Raw genomic sequence first — 22,545 nt, forward strand, 5'->3', positions numbered from 1 at the left:
GCCCCACGACAGGACCATCTCCAACCTCAACTCCCCCCCCACTCTCAGCCCTCACTTCCCTTCAGGCTGCCCTTTCACCACCATCATACACTCCACTTCCACCCCGCTCTCTCCGCCTGACATGAATCCCCGCCTCCACGCCCCCAACTTCCTCCATACTTCATCCACTCCCATCGACCCCGTACCCTCTCTCCCTAACACCAACCCGCACGATGACAACACGGAGCCCTGCATGAACACTAACCCTCCCCCTCACCCACACGCTAAGTCCCAGGTCATCCACCCAACCATGACTTCCACCCTCAGCACTAATACTCATCCCACGCTAGACAAGATTATGTCCTTCCTCCTACAACTCAAAGAAGAAATTCACACCATCAAGGAAGACATGCACACCATCAAAGAGTTGCTCACCACACCCCCTAGATTCGCCTCACGCACCACCACCCCCCCTCCCGACCTGCTACCCTCCCGTCCCGACGACGCTCCTAAGCCACGTCCCTCACACCGGACCGCGATCCATGCCCACAATCGCAACAAGCACAACCGTCGCACTCACTGGACCGCGATCCCCGCCCACAATCGCAACAACCGCCCCCTTCGTACATGCAACCCTCTCTCGGACCTCGACACCCTCTCCCTCCTCCGCTCCTACGACCAAGCTTCCCTAGACCTCACAACTGCCTCGCACTTCCCCATCCCCACAATACACTCAAATCCCCGTAGATCCTCCACTTTCAACAACAGAACGTCTGTCCCAAATAACCTTAGAAAAGTCCCCCTCTCTCTAGGACCCTCATCCTCTCCAGACACACCCCGTCTCAAATGCACTCTCCTAAACTGCAGATCGGCCTCTAAACACTCCTCCGACATCGCTGATCTCATCCTAAGATTGGACCTTGACCTTATCATCCTGACTGAAACCTGGTTAACCGAATCCTCTACACCTATAATGGACATTCTGGTTCCCCCTAACTACCACATCATTAGGCTGGACAGGTCTGGCAAGATAGGTGGCGGAATCGCATGCATATACAGGAACAGCCTTTCTGTTCTGACAGTTTCCGTGCCGCCTCTACCCTCCCCAACTTCCTACGAATACATCTGCCTCGATATCATCAGTGATGGCAAACCAATATGCTCTCTCCATGGCATTTACCACCCTCCCAGAGACCACCTCATCTTCGCCCAACAAATGATGGACCTGATTTCAACCAACGCAGGACGACAGCTCACCCAAATATACCTGGGTGACTTCAACCTCCATTGGAACGATCCTAACGATGCGGTGGTAAATAGTCTTAAAAGCTTCCTCAGCGCACTGGACCTCACACAATTATGTAACAGCCCGACCCACGAGAAAGGCTCTATCCTCGACCTTATCATCACCAAAGAGGGCGCTACTCAACTTGAGACTATTCAACCCTGTGACTGGTCAGACCATCATATGGTTACATTCCACATCAATGAAAAAGTCAAGCACAATTCGGTTCAACCCACCAGAACTAAAGTCTGGAAAAGAGACCTGAAAAAACTCAACCCATCATCCTTACCCCCGAACAGTTGCGACCTCCTACTCCCCCCTACTGGCGTTACTGATGTCCAATCCCTGACTGACCACTATCTTAGCACCGTGACCTCAATAATTAATGAGGCTGCTCCCATGCAGCTAAAAAGAGTCTCCGCTAAAATCTCCAACCCATGGTACGACGGGAGTCTCAATGAAGATAGACGAGCCATGAGATTGGCAGAGCGCACCTGGAGGACAGCTCCCTCTGCACTACACCTGAAAACCCTGAAGAAAAAGAGAAACGCCTACTTCAGGAAAATAAAGCGCTCAAAAGCAAACTTCTTCAGCCTCCAGCTCGACCAAGCAAAAAATCGCCCTAGAAAACTCTTTGAGTTAATCAGAACACAAGCCAAGGAACAACCCCAACCTCTCAGTACCTTGCACGAAGCACCCTCCTGTGAAGACTTCGCCACTTTCTTTACCCAAAAAACTGACAACATAAAGAATGATCTCCGCGCTGACGCAAGACTCCACAACACACTCAATTGCATAACACCCACCGAACCTAAAAACAATGCAACATGGTCAACCTTTGAGACCTACTCCGAAGAAGAAATAGGCAAACTGCTCAACACCTTGAAACCTTCCAATCACCTCACGGACCCCCTCCCTGCTAACGCTGTCAAAGATTTCATCCCACTGCTCCTTCCTCTCTGGACTAAAATCATCAACAGCTCTCTCCAAGAAGGAACCATCCCTGACTCCCTCAAAGTTGGACAAGTCACACCTTTGCTAAAGAAACCTACTGTCGACCCTTCCGACCTAAACAACTACCGTCCCATTACCAATATTCCCACTCTCGCCAAATTATTGGAAAAATGCGTTCAACTACAACTGACTAAACATATCGACCTGTTTGATCTCCTCAACCCGCATCAATCAGGCTTCCGGGCAGGACACAGCACTGAAACTGCTATGACTCACATAATTGACGACGCCCTTCAAATCCTAGATCAAGGTGATACCTGCCTCCTCATCCTGCTTGATCTCTCTTCGGCATTCGACACTGTCAAACATGAGAAGTTACTCGATCTTCTGAGCACAAGAATGGGTCTTTCTGGGACTGTTCTCAAGTGGTTCACCTCCTTTTTACACAACAGGTCGCAGAAATTCAAGAGTAACAACATGATGTCCTCTCCAATACCTGTGTCGTTAGGCGTCCCCCAAGGATCTTCCCTATCTCCAACACTGTTCAACTTAGTTATGGAACCTCTCACCACCTTGCTTCAAGCATCCAATGTACTTTTTCACATGTACGCAGATGACACCCAACTATATCTCAAACTACAATCCCCCAACGACATTTTACTACTGAACTCTACGATTAGAAGCACTCAATCCTGGCTGGCTGATAATCATCTCAAACTCAATGCTCTGAAAACAGAATTCCTGCTGATCGCACCTCCCGCGAAGATCCCCATCACGCAAACCTGGCTTAAACAGTTAACGGCACTCAATGTCCAACCCACCATAGTGGACTCAGCGAAATCTCTAGGCATAACCCTCGACTCCAACCTTAACATGCAGCAGCATATCAGCAAGGCCACTAAGGGAGCGAACTTCCAAATCAATACACTGAGGAAACTTAAACCCTTCCTACCAGCCAAAGACTTCCAAACTGCAGTACAAGCTTTAGTAATCCCGCGAATTGAATACGGCAGCACCGCCCTCTGCGGTCTCCCGTTAACCAGCACTGCACCCCTAAGAGCCTCTCTAAACGCTGCAGCCAGACTCATCACTGGATCAAAAAAACACTCGCACATCACACCTGATCTGAAAACGCTGGACTGGCTGCCTTTTGAAGCCAGAATACATTTGAAAATCGCCTGCATGACACACAAGGCTCTACATCTGAGCTCTCCCGGATACCTCACTCAGAAGCTGTCAATCTCTGGCGGCTCTAGAAACACTAGAGGCACAGACAATCTTCTGCTGAAACCTCGAAGATTCCGGAAGGTAAAAACCTATAAACGCTCTTTCTCAGGAATGGCACCCAGGATTTGGAACTCACTCCCTCCTGAAACCAGGCTCATCCCCTCCTTCACACTTTTTAAGAAAGAAGTAAAAGCTATTTTTATGGCCAAATACACTTGACCTATTAGCTTGGATTTGGAAAGACCCTGCTCTGACCTGTATTACTTTGCTCGAACTCTATGACTATGTATTTCACCTTGAGCCATTTTGAGTTGGAGTAACACCGCAACTATGTATTTCACCTGAAATATTGTCGCTACTAACTATCTACGCACACATTTAACTCGCTGTTCGAACTTTATGAATATGTATCTTACCTGTATTATTGATGCTACTGACTATCTATGTACACATCTAACTGTTATACTTGTATTATTGATGTGCTGTACTACTTATGTGTAACCCCACTCTCTTGCTGGCATTCCCAGCCGTGTAAAGCGCTCTGATATCTGCAAAGATCTTGTTCGCGCTATATTAAACTTTCAAAATAAATAAATAAATAAAATAAAGAAATGGATGAAACAACAATGGCCACTGTTGAAAGGGATGAGGTTAGTACTGTGAAACATATAGAAAGCAGAGAGGCCTACAAACACTGCATTGAATTACAGACCCTGCTATTTTATAGGTATTTGTGTAGTGTACAAACTCCCATTCCTTTTTGCCTTGACTAATGTTGGCTGCATCAGACTTTCTATACCAATCTTTTTGATTGCAGAGTTCAGTTCATGATGATGCATATAGCATGTTGGGGCCCATATACAGGACTGAGCGGTGTGACTTTGCCTGTCGTCAGGTTGATTGTTGAATCTTTATGCAGAAACTCACCACGTTCCTTCTGGACCGACTCAAGATGATGAGAATGCGCTAAGATGCTACTAGTGTCTGGGAAAGTGAAGCCAGGGCTTTATTTTTGCAGATCCAGAGTGTCATGTTTATTAATCTGCCATTTTCTGACTTTACCTGTAGATGTAGGCGCGAACTTGACCCGGTATGCATATCAGAGCGCTTTACATAGCATCAGTTGCGTTATATGAGGACACATTCATTTTTGTTAGGCACAGGGAGATTAAGTGTTTTGCCCAGAATCACAGGATGTTCAGCGTCATTGCCGAGACTCGCACCCGGTTTCCCAGATTCGAGGTTGACTGCCCTAGACGTTAGGCCAACTCCTTGTTAAATTTCAAATGACTGATTACACCAGACCTGGAGAATTAAGTCAAATAGCATGGGATAGAATCGCTCTCTTACCTTATATAAGTGTAGGCTTTTCTAAAGTTCTTGTCCAGAATTGCTGCTGAAAGTCCGAAGTACTCTAGCTCTTTGCGCTTTTGCCGGTCATCATAAAAGGAATAATATTCCAGAGAAGAGTCCACAAGCAGTTCAGCCTCATTGTATCGGGACAATTCACACAAAGCATACACAGCCTTCAGGAGGAGACCCCACCAGTCATCCTTGGACAGAACACTTGTGAGCACTGCAAAAATTGCTATAAAAACAAATATTAAAAAATAACCATATAAGATTCATTAAGATGAACTAAATCGAGCTTGTGCTTGTAAAACAAATCTTCATAGGATTAATACGTCTCTTACAAAGATTGGTGTAGACTCCATGAGTTGGTAGCTTACAGTCTCTTTGCACATCCGTAGGGTATTCAAACAGATATTACAAAAAAAAACACGAGGACACCGATGCATGAGAGGACAAAGGAAACACAGCTTTGAAATTTCTTTGGATGGATGGAACAGCAACACAGGTCTTATTTATGAAGGGTCAACATTCCGACAAATTAGAGTTGCTGTGAAACTACAGTGAGAGGGCCAGGAAAGATCCTAGAACAACTTTTAGACGTGAAGATATTTTCCCAATCCGAACTAATGTGTACCTAGCAAATTACTTTTTCCTCACCCCACAAAGATTAAATCGGAGTACATAGAGCAATCATCACTGGCAAACGTTTTGCTGTAGGAAGGCAAGTTTAATGTAGAGCTACATCAAACAATGAGCATAGAAATTAAATAAGTTCTATGCCACAAGCTTTGAAATAAGAATTTTTAAAATATTTATTCAATCAAATTAAAGAGGAACTTAATGGAAGTGGGCAACCCAATGGTCGTGGAGATATCCGGAAAGATTTTGAGGATCAGTAAGAAACCGAGAATGGTGGTGCATATAATGAGCGTTGCGTCCAAATTACGCGAACACCAGCAGATAACTTACATAATATCCGTCAATTTAGGCAGAATCACATACTAAGAATGCTGCTGTGGTGAGGGACGTGGCAAAACATGAAGATTCACTGCCTGAAAAAAGGGACAGCATCGGTCTCCAGGATTCAAGGAGTAGGGGGTACATTGAAAAAGCGATGGCACCGAAACGTCGCCGACACACAGTACCGTGACTATTGTATATATCACAGATTTATACGGTCAATAGCATTGGTATTAAAAAAAATTGTGACTGAATTTTTGGAGCTTTGTTACTTGTCACTCCTTTTTAAATGTCTGAGTTGTATAGTATTCCCCTTGTTGCTGTCTTTTGCCTTATGTTTGCCACTACCATTAAGTTCCTCTATTATGTGATCGAATAAATATTTTAAAAAATCTTATTTCAAAACTTGTGACATGTAACTTATGTAATTTCTATGCTCATTGTTTGATGTAGCTCTACACCAAGGGACCACCTGTTCCTCGACAAACAATCCTTACCTATGGTCCCTTGTATACCTTTGGGTTCCCTTTTCCTTAAAAACGTCCATCCCCCACGTGTCATGATCTGTGATTCTGAGGGGATGTCTAACAATGTCCTTCAAATCTTTAGTTTGGTCTTAAAGATTTATGGCTAACACTGCTGGCATTTCCACTTGAATATCTCAGCTCTTCCAGGGGTAGGGACAGCAACGTTCAATGAATTGCTAAAATCTTAGTTTTTGTCATCAAGGATATCCTTTATACAAGGCAATGCTAGGCATTCTGCAGCTTAGGAACTTTGTGGGACTTGTTCTTGGAGCTGCAGGTTTAATTATATTTTTTAAGGAAATATATGCCAGACAATGTGGGCAAGGTTTAAGCCACCTTCATTCTCAGCTGGGAAGTTTAAAGAATCAAGATGGTCTGGGTAGTGTAACTTGCCTTCAACTTTTAAGTGTATGGTGGACTACGAATAAACATTGTAAACCTAAATAAACTCCAGTTTTAATCACTTACTTTTGACAGCAATGTCAGTTTCACACAAGCCATCGCCCCCCTACTGCTGTTCCTATTCTCTGATTGCACATATTTTGGCTCCAGCATGTCGAGCAAATCTATCTGGGAGGGTTACAGCAGGGGCCTCTCTGGCACTCACCTCCCTCAAACAGTGCTAAATGGGAAGCCATCGAGTGACCTGCACTCGATTAGGCTCAGCTGCACAAGCCTGGCGGGTGGCAAGCAGTAGCAGAGTTAGAATGCCTCAATCCTCTCCATCTCCTTTTGTCCAGAAAAGACTGGATTTGCGGCTATCTTCTTTAAATATATCTGTGATATACGTAGAGAAACATGCCATCCCATCCCCAACGAAGAGGAACTTCCTCTGTTATTTCTTGCATCCCAAATCTCCACAGAGCTTTCCCTTCTCTAGGAAAATGCTTTGTCATTTTGAGGATTAGTGGACTAGAATGGATATTCTTTCCCTACATAAAGACGCAGAGATTCATAAATGTAAAGATGAATTAATCATTTTGACAGACCTGGAGCCATAAAAACGAAAACAGTTTAGCCCAAAACTAAGACATAGTGCTTATTAAGCATGGAATTGCATTAATATGGTAATACTTTCCTAATACTGTGTGTCTGCCCCAAATTATTAAGTGCTTGAGCATTTCAGTCTTAAGATGATGTTTAAAGATTACAGAAAACGTTAATGGTAGTGAACCTTTTAACTGTATCCTAAGCTTTACTTGGTGACACAAAGTTAGAGCTTATGGAATGCAGTCTACTTAAGACTGATAACAATTGATGATCTAAATGTATGGATCTGTTGCCTCAAAAGCGCAAGTCAAATATTTACACTGCTGCTGGTACTACATCCCAGTGCAAAGAAAGAACATATAATCACATGCAGTTGCTTCACGATAAACCTGTATTTAAAATAGTATCATGCTGGGGTTGTAAACACACATTTATGATGGAGACTTTTCATTTAGTTTAATAATGCAAATATAGTACACCTGTATGACTCGTATGTTCATAATGAATGAATTTCTACCTTTTGCATCACAGTTTGCAGTCTCTTGGTCATCGCTGTCTGAAATCTTATCCCTGGAAACCTTCAAAAGGTGAAGATGCCTTTCTCCAGATTTGGAACTGGATATCAAGCAAACCTGAGCTCTGTTCATTGCAACCTGGACATAGGAAGGGAAGTAAATGAAATTCGCTTTTGTTACCATTTTTTATTGCAAACGCATGTTTTGTTTAAAGTGAGTCAGTTTGTCATCACCGCACAGAAGAGTGCCAAGTAAGACATTACCTGTATCAGTGAAGAATTCAACTTGAGCTGAAGCTTTAAACAAACCCTGGAACAATGAAGCAAATATCTGCTATAGTGCGTCCTGCACTGTACGATATGAGACTACAGTAAAAGGGCGTTATTTTTGTTACCACAAACACATGATACAAATGATGCAATTACAAAAAAAAGTATTGTATGATTGAAATTGGGTAGGTACACAGAAATTAACCTAACAGAGACATGGGGTTATTTTTTCTAGGTATTCTATCCCTCTCAACAGTGCACTGCAATATCATGCAAAAGAGAACCTGAGATTACCTTATTTTAGAAGAAAGAATTATCCAGGATGGACCTGAATTGCATGGTTACACCCAGTTCAGGTTGTGATATGGAGAACATCAGGGACTGTATTATTTAACGATTTTCCTGAAATATCGCTAATAGAGGTCCAGAAACTGTTCACTGATATTAAAAGTGGAAGCCCGGCGGACTTGCTCTCAGCTAGACTTATGGGTCCTTTAGGGAGTACACTGGGCCCTGATGTTCAGAGACTGGTGAATCTCTCACTTACAACTGGAGTTGTCCCACAGTGCAGGAAAAAAGCCCTAGTTAGACCTATTAGGAAGAACTCATCTATTCCTTGGACCAACATGTCTACCTTAGGCCTATCTCCCTCTTGCCATTTCTATGGAAAATCATCGAAAAGCACACCAATAAGCAGCTATCTACCTACCTGGAACAATCTGGTAGCCTTGATCCATCACAGTCAAGTTTTAGGCCAAAATACAGCACTGAAACGGCCTTGCTGTCGATAACAGACGACCTACGGCTGTACCAGGACAAAGGCTACTCTGTTGTCCTGGTGCTGCTGGACTTATCGGCAGCGTTCGATACGATTTCCCATACCATCTTGATCGAACGACTGTCTGTGAGTGGAATCGGCGGTGGAGCACTGGACTGGATCAAAAGCTTTCTCTCCAACCGCACCCAATCTGTCACCATGGGTGAGTTCAGGTTGGAAGAGGTTAATATTACCAAGGGGGTCCCGCAGGGCTCTTGTTTGAGCCCGACATTATTTAATACCTATGTGGCTCCCTTGGCAGATGTTACTAGAGCTTTTGGATTCTGCCCAGTGTCCTACGCTGATGATACGCAGCTGCTCTTCCCCTTTAAACAACTTACCCCGGAAATTATACAATCTTTTTCCGATGGGATGAAGGCAGTTGCAAGGTGGATGTCCTCCAACTTTCTTCAATGTAATGTCGGAAAGACAGAGGTGATGCTTTTCGGTGAAGCTAGGGTCCAATGGTCCCCCGATTGGTGGCCTTCTGATCTGGGCCCAGTTCCTGAGCCCAAAACAATAATCAAGAACCTGGGAGTTAGATTGGAACCGGAGTTGACCATGAAGAAAAATGTCATTACTACTGTGGGATCCTGTTTCCACATGATAGGTCTCCTCCGTAGAATTTTTCCTTTCCTCTCTGACTCCTATAGGAAAACCTTAGTTCAGGCTCTGGTTATCAGCCGCCTTGATTATTGTAACGTTCTCTTGGCAGGTGCAAATGAAGAGGTTTTGGATCGTCTGCAGGTGGTGCAAAATACAGCAGCTAGGTTGGTGCTTAATGCACCCCCCAGATCCCCTTCTAAACCGTTACTACACAAACTTCACTGGTTGCCAATACGTCAACGAGTAAAGTTTAAGACCTGCTGTATCATTCATAAGGGCCTTAATCAACTAGGACCAGAGTATTTGGCCAGTAAATTTGTCCCTTATGTCCCTACCCGTGCCCTTAGATCCAGTGACCAGCTGTTACTGAGCGTTCCTAAGATAACTAAATCTAGGCTAGTTGGCAGGGCTTTGTCCGTGGTAGGTCCTAACCTCTGGAATTCACTCCCGCTCTCATTGAGGCAATGCCATAATCATCTTCATTTCAGAAAATACCTGAAAACTTTTCTGTTTAGTTCATTCTAGCTAAGCACCCTTGTTGGATTATAGGAGCTTCTTGGCACAATTTTAACTTCATCACTTCCTTTATCAGTTTCTTTACCGGTTGTCTTCAGCGCGGAGATACTCCTACGGGAGTTTATTCACAGCGCTATATAAACTCGCAAATAAATAAATAAAAATAAATATTATGAATACTGCACACCCTCCCTGTTGGTGCCATGGCGCACCTTTCAAAAGGTCCGCTGGGCCCAAATAGGGACAGTGCGCAGTATTACAATGTATGCGCTGCCCCCAGGGCAGCGGCAAACCTAGTTTCTCAGGGTGCACATTCAAGTGAAATATGGAGCAGCTTATGTAAAGCGGCTCAGTGTTTCACAGAGCAGATGGCAATCTGCCTGCACTTTGAAGATGGGAGAGAGATCCCCTTTCAAGGGAGTGCAGTGAGTAACTGCACCCGCCTGCAAGGGAATGCCTGGGGGTGTCCATGGGACTCCCTTTCACCCCCCCCCCCCATTCCCTCATGTACATGGGGCAACTCCCGCATACAAATAATGGAATGCCTTCTTATGATGGCACTGGCGTAATATGTGCACCAGCGCTATCAGAATTACAGGGGGGCCACACAAGCATCGGAGGAACCCTCTGTAATGCCGTTATGCCCCAGGGGCACAAAAAGTGGGCGCATACACCCGTTGCGAACCCAGGGCACAATGTAAAATACAGCCCCAGGTGACTGCTGCTACAGATCACTGCTATTAATTACTAATACACTTCTAATCATATTTATTAAAAGCCATTGGAGAAGTTAAACACGTGGGTCGTCAGTAGAACTATATTAATTAGGGGAGCACAGGTTTAATCATTAAGGCAGACGTACACTGGATGAGTATTTTGATCACAAGGAACTCTTTGCTCTATAGTTAAGGTTCTTGAGCGGACAACGTAAGAAAATAGATCTCTCCTAGGAGGGAAGTTCTGTCACTCACTCCCCTAGCATCTCAAATTAACATCATGACCTTAAAAAAGTGGTTTTATATGAATTTAGAGATGGAGGGTGGAATGCTGAATTTCCTGCTCGCTGGATTTGTCAATAATCCAGCTTTAACTATGGTGCCTCTCGGCAGTCGCCCTCATGTAAGGGGCAGGCCCTTCCAAACACCGCCACTCTTCTCTTTTGACCATTTTCACTTTCATACCTTTGTTTGAAACGACAGACCCCTGCAGCTTTTTTCTACTATGTCCTCACTCCTTTCACTTACTGCACAATGAGTGCGAGGAAATTACTTGATCAATTGCTTCCCTTTCAACAGATAGTGACAAACGAAATTATCAGGTTAACAATTCAGGAACCAGATGCAAATACTTATGCTTCGCTGACCTGCTTTAAGTGTAGTCTCCCCTGCCCACGGGGTCCTATTAGCCAGTGGAATACTCAATGCTTTATTGGCCCCTTTCACATGACCTACATGCTTCCCAAGGAGTTCAGGTAAGATGTGCTTTAAATTAAAATCATTATCTCCTTAAGTGGGCTCAAAGTTTAAGGTGTGGGTCTACAAATAGTGCAGTGATCACCTTATGACAATTGGGAATTGCTGCTTCCCCTTGGACCCCCTTCTATTAATTAGCATCGAATTCCATTTCCTTTCACGGTTGTAAGATGTTTATCTAAATCCTCAATCATCTTATATTTTTATGCCAAAATATTTTGACCTTCCACATATTTGCCATTTTACAATCTAGTGCAAAATGCCTCTCACCAATCAACAGACACATTTGTTCTTACATTTGTGGGAATCGAAGCCTCTTCCATGGACACCGAAATTTAGTTAAAAAATGGGTATGCACATATTTTCGAGTTGAAGCTGGTATTTATTTTATAGGTCCCAACAAAGCGCTAAGAGGATGAAGGTGCCCTAATTCTTAACGTCCGATCACGTAACATAGAAATCAGCAAGATAGGGACGAACTAAGACAGGACCCAAGGGAACACGGACCTAAAAATAACCAGACTTTAAACCAAACCCTGGCTCGTCCATCATGAAAAAAATATCTCATTCAAATGAAAGCTAAATGTAATCTATTCCCAAGCACTTCACTCCTACAGCTCAAACCCCTATCTTAAAAAACATACCCGCTGATGTAGATATAACCCACTATGCATTGCCTTTGGCCATGCACAGAGGTATGCGCTCAGCCTCTATGTGTATATAAACCACGGTCTTCAGTCTTTAGCCATGTGAAGGGGGGACTGAGCGCTGAATGTGGTCCAAGGTCTGCCTTCGTGTGCTGCACACTGGCTCATTACCCACTGCACACGGACTTCTGTGTGTGCAGCAGGGGTAGTTGTCCAAGTTTATATAACCCACTGCGGCAGTCATCCATGCACAGTGAGGCCGAGTGTAGGGCATGGCTGAAGACAACATGCTAGGCCCCTGCCTCAGCTCCCAAGCGCACATAGCCTACAGTGCACGGATGTTTGCCACGCACAGCAGAGATGCCATGTCTATGTGTCCACTTATTCCATAGTACAACCAATTTGACCACCCTCAGCCGCGCCGTTTTTTTTAAACATTTTATTACAAATTTGGCTGGGTTTGATGGTAATGCTCTTTTCTCATTTAAGTTATTATTTGTCTAATACTCATAACCACCCATATCGTTCTCCCAGCCTAAGAACATTCTGTTCCTTGCCATCAACTCCCTATATTCATGTTCTTCTACAACTGATATTTTCTTCTTTATAGCAAATCGCATTTCTACGCATCTGGATCCCGCCCTCTTACCCCGTACAATCAATAGTCCTACTCAAGTGTCCACTCAAATTCCCACAAACCTCTTTTATACATCCTAAATTTAACCCAATTCAAAATGGTGGTAATCTTGTGTTTCAAAACATTATTTAACTGACAGAATTAGCTAATTTAACTGACAATACAACAGCTTTTTGCCAAACAAATATCTCAAAAACCATTTAACAAATCAGTGAAAAAAGTTTCACAGCTGCGAGGTTCTGCTAAATGTTCAAAAAACTGTAGACCTGCAATGAAAATGAATGGTGATTTTTACAAAAATCTAAAAAAAATATCTCACAAACTGCAAACACAAGAAAGTGCTTTACTGTTTAATCAGAGTACACATTGGTTACTCTGTACTTCATAGTGCACTCACCTTTAAAAGCATTGCCAACATCGTGAACAATGTGTCGACATAGTCATATTGTCTGCCTTGCGAGAAAAGCAAAGTAGATCGATGAAGCAACAGCTTTAATTCCTAAATAAGAAAAGAGAGATCTATGAACACACACACACCTTCTCTTTGTGACTGTAGAATTTATTGAGAAGGAGCATCGTTAATAATACTATACCTTTCTCATATAATACCAGCATGATTATGCTTCAGTTAAATGTGTAACACAAAGCTGCAAACATCTAGAACTCTACAATCTAACTTGGAGTTTAATACTGAAAGTCAATTTCCAGAAAGCAGCCAGTAAAATTAAGACTTAAAACTAGAACTGCAATGAAGAATGTCCCAAAAAAGCCAAAAAGCCAATACTGGGAATCACAGGAAATGTCTTCAAAGCAAATAATTGAGCCATGTCCTGCACTGTACTGGCACTAATGCTGACAAAAAGAAGATAATTGAGAAATAGCAACTCAGTAAGGGCCATTTTTATGTATGCTTATCTGCAGGTTAGAAACACCACTCGGTGTAAGAGAAGGAAAAGAATGATTCAAACATAAGACGTAAGTTGCTCTCTGTGTGTGTATAAGTAACACTGGCAACAAATTATTTCAGGGACACTGTTTTTCTTCTGTTCCTCAGTTTGTATTCATACAGATTCCTTTTTTGTAGCGTTGTTTACTGTCTTAATAGGGCAATCTGAAAACACCCTCTATTTTTCTTCGACTTCTTTTTTTCTGTTTCAACAAAGCGGAACAGTTAATAAATAATAATAGATAATAAATAATGAATACATAACAATTTGCATCACAATTTACAATGAAGACCTCTTTCAAAAGAAAGATTAGCCATTCTCTTTAAATTGTGAGTGAAAAAAAAAGGAAAAACATAACTTTCTAGCAAAAAGTAACCCCCACCAGACACACTGTTGCCAAATACTAGAAGACAACCTTTTTTACTGGGTGAAAGACAGTATTAAATACCCTTCCAATGGTACTTCTATGCACTTCAACATCCTAACTCTCGTTGCAGCATATCTTGTAGTAGAATGTAGAAATGGGTGAGGAGCCTGAAGGCCTTTTCTCTACTTCTAGAATGCATGGCTGTCTGTTATGCAGCCAGACAAGTAGGAACAGAACTGGCTTGCATTAAGAACCTCTGTACACCTCAGCATAGTGTCTTTTGCCAGCACCAGGCATGGTGCAGACTCTCTGCTATTAGGGGCATTTCACATATCTCGTTTTAAGCTCGCCTGGTAAATCTTAAGCCGCAGAGAGAAAAGGTGGCAGCAAAGAAACATGAGGCTTTCAGACTGGTCCCAAAGTACTCGGAAGCAGATGCCTCAAGTTTTCTGTTGGAGTTGCTGAGGCAGGTGGGCAATAGGTTCAGGGTGCATTATTGTGAGCTGGGGGAGAGCTAAAGTCCTGAATGAGCACTATGAGGACTTACACGCAGAGCCACAGTGTCTTCATAGCTTTGTTGTGCGTACAACAGAAAGGCACAAGTTCTGCCTGTATGATTAATGGCAGCTAGGCTACTTATTCCCTCTGGTGCTATATTGTTACTCAAAACCAGCCTCATCAAGATACGGCATTTCTTTTTTTCTCCAAATCCACATTCTTGCTAAAACTGTGTGATTCAGTCCAGACCAATGCCACTATTTCCCTGCAACTGTATCGACTGTCCTGCTGGAGGCCATAAGCTGTATCAGTCACAACCCTAGTAAGAACAAGTTACTTTCTTTCAGTACTGCTCTTTTCGGTGGATACCATATCTAATAGCAGACTCCCCAGCCTGTGAATATCCTCACGTACCAGACTGGATACATAGATTTTCCTCCGGAATTCCGTTGCACAGCGGCAGGTGGCATTGGGTGTCTCCACGCTGGGTCCATCCCATCTCGGAAGTGAAGTCGGGCCACATGTAACTGCTATCCCTCCTCGTCAACGTCAGTTTCCTTATCATATCGGTCTGTGCTGTCGGACGCACAGCCTTTGCGTGAATCAAATTCCACAAAGTGCAGATCTCTTATAAGGACCTTTATAGATACAGAAAAGAGATCTATCCACAGAAAGGGTAGGTGAGAAATCTGCAGTTAGATAGAATAACCGCACCAGAAAGAGAATTACCAAAAGTAACAGCTAGTAATTTTGATGGATACGACTAACTGCAGGTTCCTCACCTTGTGAATAGATACCAAAGCAGTATCTTACCAGGTGGTGGACTGTGGAATGGCTCAGATCAAAAAGTACTGCAGGACCAAACAGACAAAATGTCTCTCCTGCTGGACATGGCTCTCCAAACAGTAGTGCTTTGTGGATTTGTGAACTGAATCCCACATAGCAACCTGGCAGATGTTCAAGACATGTACTCCGTGCACCAGTGCGGTGGTAGTAGCCATGGCGCTAGAGAAATGAGCCCTAAAAACTTCCAGAGGTTGTTTCATAGCTAATCTGTAGCAGATCTTAAAGCAAGGCACAATCCATTTAGAAATGGCCTGGTTTTACACTGCTTTGCCCTTCTTTCTCTCAGTGAATCTTAGAAATAGCTGATCATCCAGCAGGTAGTCCTTGGTGCGATCGATTTAAAAGTTGAGGACTCTCTTTGATTCTAAATGAATGCATAAGGTGGGACAAAGAATACTAGCAGGGTAAGAGACAGTCCAATATGAAAAGGTGCCACAACTTTAGGTAGAAATGCTGCCTTAGTCCTCAGCAGTAGTTGGTCCTGTAAAAGTGTAGTAAACAGTTTGCTAGATGGAAAATGCTTGTAACTCACTCAAGGGATAAGCTGACGTGATCGCTATGAGGAATACTGTTTTTAGGGGTAACAATCTTAGTGGGCATCTGTGCAACCGCTCAAATGGGTAAACATCAAGAACATTAGCATTCTAGGCCAACTGAGGCTTTATAAAAGATTTTGGCACAAACATGAAGATCAGTCCTTTTAGAACGTCCATCACATGAGTCAACATTGATATTTTTACTTATTGGCTATCGTGGACATCTTCCTATACAATAAGCTTTATATAACCATATTTTACTTTGCATTTGCTGACAGAAGACTTGTACTTTTTACTGTTTAATATAAACTTGTAATTAAAAAATATTACTAAAACCACGAAAGCGCATCACAAGAGGTGACTTCAACTAGGATGGCAGTCTTAAAAAAAACTTTAAGGGCAACAAGTAACCTTCAACAGAAGACAAAGCAATGTCTTGCTGGGCTAAGAATAGAGTAAAAAGTAAATCATCAGACAACTGGCAGGATATGGTAAGAAGGCAGGATATGGCAAGAAGAACACCAACCAAACTTCTCGTAGCCTCCAGCATAGATTGATTTGGTGGATGGATGCCAGGCTGCTAAAATTAAGATTGAACACAGTTAATTGTCTCTCCTTAATCTTCAACCATGGGGGTGTAAGTTGCACAGAATCAGGTGTAAGACCCTGCCCTGCTGCTGTGGCAGGAGATCCTCCTAGAGTGGTAGTAGAATCCGAGAGCAGATGCTCATGGACGGAAGTTCTGGATACCGCATTCTCCTTTCCCAATCAGGAGCCCTTAGGATGACTTGGGCCCAGTTCCTCAAGGTCTTCTTCAGAATACTGGGAAGGAGAAATAGAGCCAGTGAGGTGTACAGGAGTCCGGAGCTCTGTTGCAGCCATAAGTCATCTCTGAGGGAGAAATGCTTTAGGATCTACAGCGCACAAACTGTTTTACATTGTGCATTCTTGGCGGTGGCAAAATGATCCAGCTAGTGTTCTCTCCATTACTGAAACAAACCTGTGCCGCCTCTGAGTGTAGTTGTCATTTGTAATCTGTCAAGCAACGCCAACGTTTAAGTATCTTGCCAGGTGTTGCACGACCAGAAAGATACCTTGACGACTCAGCCAGTTCCAGAGGCATAGAGTTTCCTGGCAAAGCACTCAAACCCACACCCTGCCCTTCTAATTGCAGTACCACGTAGTGGTGGTGGTGTTGGTGAGGGCCTGCACCTGTCCCCCCTGATACTGAGGGAAATCTTTTACTGCCTAACAATTTGCCCTCAACTCCCAGAGATTGATGTGGAGAGCATACTCTGCCAAAGTCTAGAGTCCTTTGATCGCCACCTCTCCGAGATGACCTTCCCAGCCCAGCACTGATGCATCCTTCACAAACATTAGTTTCAGATGAGGTAGGGAGATTGGTGGTCCAACTGCAGTCCAGCAACCACTTCTACAGGTCTGTTGCAGTCTCCTCGGACACCAGAATGGAATGCGACAGGTTCCCCTGGTGCTGAGCCCACTGAGACTTCACATCCCACAGAAGAGCCCACATGTGCCACCTGGTGTGGTCGACTAGCAGGATGTATGAGGCCAGAAAGTCTCAGAGCTGCTCTCACTGAGACCCAGGTCAAAATTTGAAACATCGGGATCATAGCCCAAATATCCTGAACTCGTTGAGGCAGAAGGCAGGCTTGAAACAGCTCTGTATCCAGGATGGCTCTGATGAAAGGGAGCCTTTGTGTTAGGCACATTGATAAAAATCCTAAGGATGTTAACAGATTGGTGATTAACTGGAGGTGGTCAACGACTTTTTGGGGAAAGCCTACCTTCAGCAACCAGTCACGAAACTGCAAAAGATGGGCAGTGACCACTGCCATTACTTTTGTGAACACCCAGGGGGCACTGGTGAAGCCAAATGAGAGCATTGAGAACTGAAATTCTTTGAGGTTCACCTGAAACCACAGGTAATGGTAGAGGGACTGCAGAACGGAGATGTGAAAATAGGTATCAGGCAAGTCCAACGCCACTATCCACTGGCCTGGATGCAGAACAGTCGGGACTTGGGCCAGGATGAGCATCCTTAACGTGTCCTTTTAGAGGAAGACATTTAGAGAATAAAAATCTAAAATAGGACAAAGGCTTCCATGCTTTTTCCGCACCAGAATGTAACAAGATTAGCCCCTATTTCTGATGGCGGCACCTTGCCAATGTCTTTCTCGTCCAAAAGAGCCTGAAATTCCTTTTGTCAGAGGACCAGTGGCCCTCCAGAAGCTAATGTTGTGTGGGTGGCACGGGTGGGGAGATGGACAGGAAAAGTAGGGCATATCCTTTCTGGACGATTTGAAGTATCTACCTGCCTGATGTGATGCCACCCCTGGAGCCTGCTGCTTCCAAAAATGTGCCACCATGAGTAAACTAATGGGGGTTTAAACCGACAGGAGGGTTTGGGAGCACGTCACAAACTAGAGGCTGTGACCAAGTATTTAGGCACAAAAACCCTAGGCGGGATCAAGATAGGTCAACTAACATTTCCAGGGAGACGACAATTGTCTCAAATATCATTTCAATATTAATTAACAAAGTAGGAGAAATTGAAAACCTTTAAAAATATTTTTATTTAATGTAGATGCTTTTTCAGTCCCGAATTCGGGATGATTGGGCACAGGAGAAAACTTGGAGGATTGTCTCTTGCTGCTGCACTAGCTTTGTAGGGGCAAGCAAAACTGAAAGAAAGATTCCAGCGGATTTCTCTAACCCGGTCAGACAATAAAGAAGACAAAATAAAAACACTTAGCTTATGATAAACACAGTGGTACGCTTAGTGTTACAACTTACATTATTGCAACTGTGAGAAAAGACTGCCACCCATGTGAAAACTTAAATTACATTAAAGATTACTGAATATCAGGTGCAAAGCAAAAACTGTGAACAGTGTGCCTTCAGCAAAACATTGTGATCAGACTGACAGCCTGAATATGATCTTGGCGGACAGGATTACTGCATCACAACGTCTGCCAAATTACATTTCCATGATATACTATGGAACTTGTAATACAGCAGACCGGATATCTGTCCCATTTGTGACACAATATCCCATCTGCCAAGATTGTAATCAGGGCCCTTATTCAAGAGTGGTGCGCCAGCAGTTTTAAAAAATGAAAAATAGCTTCTGGTCAGTTCCAGCAGACCTACAGTTAGAAAGTAGTGTTAAAAGAAGGTAGAGGTGAGCTCACAGGAGGCATGTGATTAGAATAACGAATTATTACTCAATACTGCACTTTCTCTATCAAGGGAACCGAAACACGCACTACATTTACTATACGGCTACAGCGGTAGAAAGTATTCTGCTGAATCAAACAATGTTATGTTATGTTATAGGTTTGGTAAAGCGCAAACAGCTGCCCCAGCAAAGAGGCGTCCCGGCGCTAAAGAACTACAGATACTCTACTGAGGATGGGAAGACTGGGAATAGAGGTGGCCTAAGGAGAGGGGAAAAGGTGGGTCTTTATGGCCTTCCGGAAGGTAGACAAGTTTTCCAAAGAGCGGATGTTAAGTGGCAGAGCGTTCCAAAGCTTGTCTCCCAGAACCCTGAAGGACACACATGACGCACACATACAAAGACTTACACAAAGGTGGTGCCAAGTATCCCAACAACCACATAAACTTCCACAAACTTACCAGACACCTCCGCTCAGCCGGACTCCGAAGACCTGGCTCTTCACCTAGCCCTGCCCTGGCCCGGCCTACACAGCTCTCGCTCAAGCGCCAGGATACCCTCCAGGGGGAATTGTGCGCTATACAGACACACAGAACATAACGGCTTGCCTGAGCCCGGCCAGGCCTACCTGCTGGGCAGCATTAGCATCTTGTGCGAGTGTATCCGGGTCATACATTGGCTCGAGAGCTTCCAGGGCCTTCTCTGGCCGGTTCAGCTGCTGTTGTAGAGTAGAAAGAGAGATTCGGGCATCCAGATGCAGCGGGGCCATTTCCACCACTTTGCCATAGCTGTCCGCCGCCTGCTCCATGTGTCCCAGGGCTTTCAAGCAATCTAGAAACAGAGAAGCCAACGTTTGTATAAAAAAAAACAAAGGACACACAAGGGCTTTGGGACACAATTTACCAGAGATATAAAATAAGTATTTGTACAAAGGGCGAATATTTCAAAGGGGATCTTTAATTGTATGCCAAAAGTGCAAAACTGTAAATCTATAGAATGATCTATTGCTGCACACATTAATTAGTCCTGTTCAGTAATCAAAGAATTCAATTGTCATTCCAATAAAACACCGCTCTGGCAGGTCACTTTCTCCAAATGAAACTATTGCTTGCCTCTTCACATCAGGACTAACGCCACTTTTCACATCCAATACATCACGCAGAGCAGCCACACGTAATTACCTGGCTGTTCGGAGGAGGGCTGCATTCAGATCAGAAGTAACATGGATTGGAGGCCGAAGACTTCTGGGAAAACGCTAGGTGGCGCGATTGTACCATAGGCACCGTTACTCGGAATATAATTGCAGAACTAACTACAAAATTATTTACGAAACGAAAGAAAACAAAATATATTTAGCCTACTGCTTTGTATTTACTATCGTGAAAGTTCCCCATTCTTGTAAGGCTCTGATGCTGTCCAACACCCACATTTGGGATCTGAAGCTTGGGTTTTGAGGACCAAAATGCATATTACAATTAACTGAAACTCTACATGGGAGAAAATATGAATTTACTCACAGCCAACAGTTAGGATTCTCCAGTGCAGGTGGCTAAGGTGAATTTAGTAGCAATCACTGCCACAGAGGCACCCCAGCGGTGCAGGGGACCCTACTTTAAGTTCAGAGTGACTCAAACCCTTTAACCACGAATCACTGGGAACCGTGCATCGTAGCAGGAGAGTTCAAATGGCTCAGAGTTCTGTTGCACCGGGACTACACGCATCACAGGGCATGCCCGGGTGCAGGGAGGAGAAACCCTAATGTTCCTCTAGGCTAGGGCTAGCAGTGGGGTCCACAGGGTTCACTCAGCGCCAGAGGCGTGTGAGCCTGTTGAGTGCTGGGCCGACACTGATTTAGAGACCAGCACTGGCAGAACACCATACCAGCTTCATACAGACCATGTCGAGGACAGGTCTACTCGACAGAAGGCATGCATGGCAAGTTCGCAAGGCAGAGACCCTGTTTCAGCTCAACGTTACGTCTTGCGTGTTTGTCTTCTGTCCCCAGTTCCGGCGGCCACGGCGCCTGGGTGCTGCTCCCTCAAGCTCACACAGGCTGAGGAGCCACTTGGGTCTTGGTCCCTGTCTTCGGTTCAGGGGCAGCGCGGTCACCCCTCTCCTCTGAGATGATCCGATCCCGGCATGCACTATTCTTCAACTTTATAGTGAATCTCTGTAAGGGCAGGGCTTTAAGTGGGCCGGGTCCTGCCCGTGCACAGCTGCGGCAGTTCTAAACAGCAGGTATTGAGACGGGTCCCTATCGGGCTCTCCGCTTTTGCCCTCGTCCTCAGGGAGACAAAATCTCAAGTCTGCAGCAGTGGCAACCTTCACTGCCTTTGAGGTAACTTCAAAGAGACTCGTCATCGTTCTTTCATAGTCCCTTCAAGTCAGAACTGAAACATTTTTAATGTTCTATACAACGAAGCCGTAGTTGCTGCTTATTTATCATATGCAACTAACCACCATTGACAAAGCCAATACTCCTGGCTTGTTGGGTAGGGGTAATGTTGCTTGTTGTATTATATATCTGGATGGAGACAAGCAGCAAAATACCAGTCGGGCGGCACACTAAGCTAAGCACACATTTTTAGCTTAGGTGTTTTTAAGCCAAGCCTTTAATTACATTGGCCACGCCCCTTTGAGAGACAACCCTCCCAGGCCCCCCGTTTATTCATCCCACTTAAAGCCCAGGTCAGAACTCCATCACATCTGCAAGCAGGCCCGGTTCTAGCGGGTGGGCCAGGCCCACCCAAACATGAGCCTGGCCCACCCAAACAGGATCCTTGGCCCTCGCACTGAGGGCCTGAAGGCAGGGTCTTTGGGATCTAAGTGCTTCAACCCTCCCCCGTCGCGTGTGTCAGCCCGGACCGAGGGGCGCGCACACAGACAGTTTTAGAGATGATCGCAGCAACGCCCGAGTACTTCACAAGTCTTTACAAGACCATGTATATGTTAACGAGGCTTTGTTTATTTTTTCACCCCTTCATCTCTGCATGGCAAAAGGTGACAAACCCTTTCTTTGACAAGGGTAACCTTTGGTAACCTTTGCTTACTGCCCTGCTGCGTCGATATTTATTTTTATATGCAGCGCAGGAGAAAAGACGTTTTTTTATTCCTATTCACCTTTCCTGACCCCTGCAGTGGCTTATCACAAAAGACTGTGACACAAACTTTGACTAATGGAGTAGGTAAGAGAATGTGTTACTATATATTTTTCTTTTTAAAATCTGCACAGGCCCAGCAGGACACACACGTGTGTGCTTCATTTAAACAGTTTTTATCATTATCATGGCTGATGCAGGACAACAATAAGAATACAAAATGCCCAGATAACGCTGGTGATTAATAATCCTACTGGAGAGCAATAATTTGTCTGTTAGTAGTTATCAAATGCATATGAA

At 44.2% G+C, this 22,545-nt stretch overlaps 1 protein-coding gene across 2 annotated transcripts in view; it reads right to left on the minus strand.

Annotated features, from left to right (window-relative positions):
• The window catches only part of GTF3C3 (general transcription factor IIIC subunit 3), a 310,738-nt gene that overhangs the window by 90,560 nt on the left and 197,633 nt on the right, over positions 1-22,545 (minus strand). For both annotated transcript variants that reach the window (XM_086955414.1, XM_086955413.1), the window contains exons 11-14: positions 19,776-19,978; positions 13,152-13,253; positions 7,793-7,928; positions 4,796-5,033 (exon numbers count right to left, since the gene is read on the minus strand). In XM_086955414.1, coding sequence (XP_086811540.1) covers positions 4,796-5,033; positions 7,793-7,928; positions 13,152-13,253; positions 19,776-19,978 — 679 coding nt within the window. The remainder of the gene's footprint in view (positions 1-4,795; positions 5,034-7,792; positions 7,929-13,151; positions 13,254-19,775; positions 19,979-22,545) is intronic.

This window comes from Lissotriton vulgaris, chromosome 2_1 (genome assembly GCF_964263255.1).
Source record: "Lissotriton vulgaris chromosome 2_1, aLisVul1.2, whole genome shotgun sequence".
Taxonomy (NCBI): Eukaryota; Metazoa; Chordata; class Amphibia; order Caudata; family Salamandridae; genus Lissotriton; species Lissotriton vulgaris.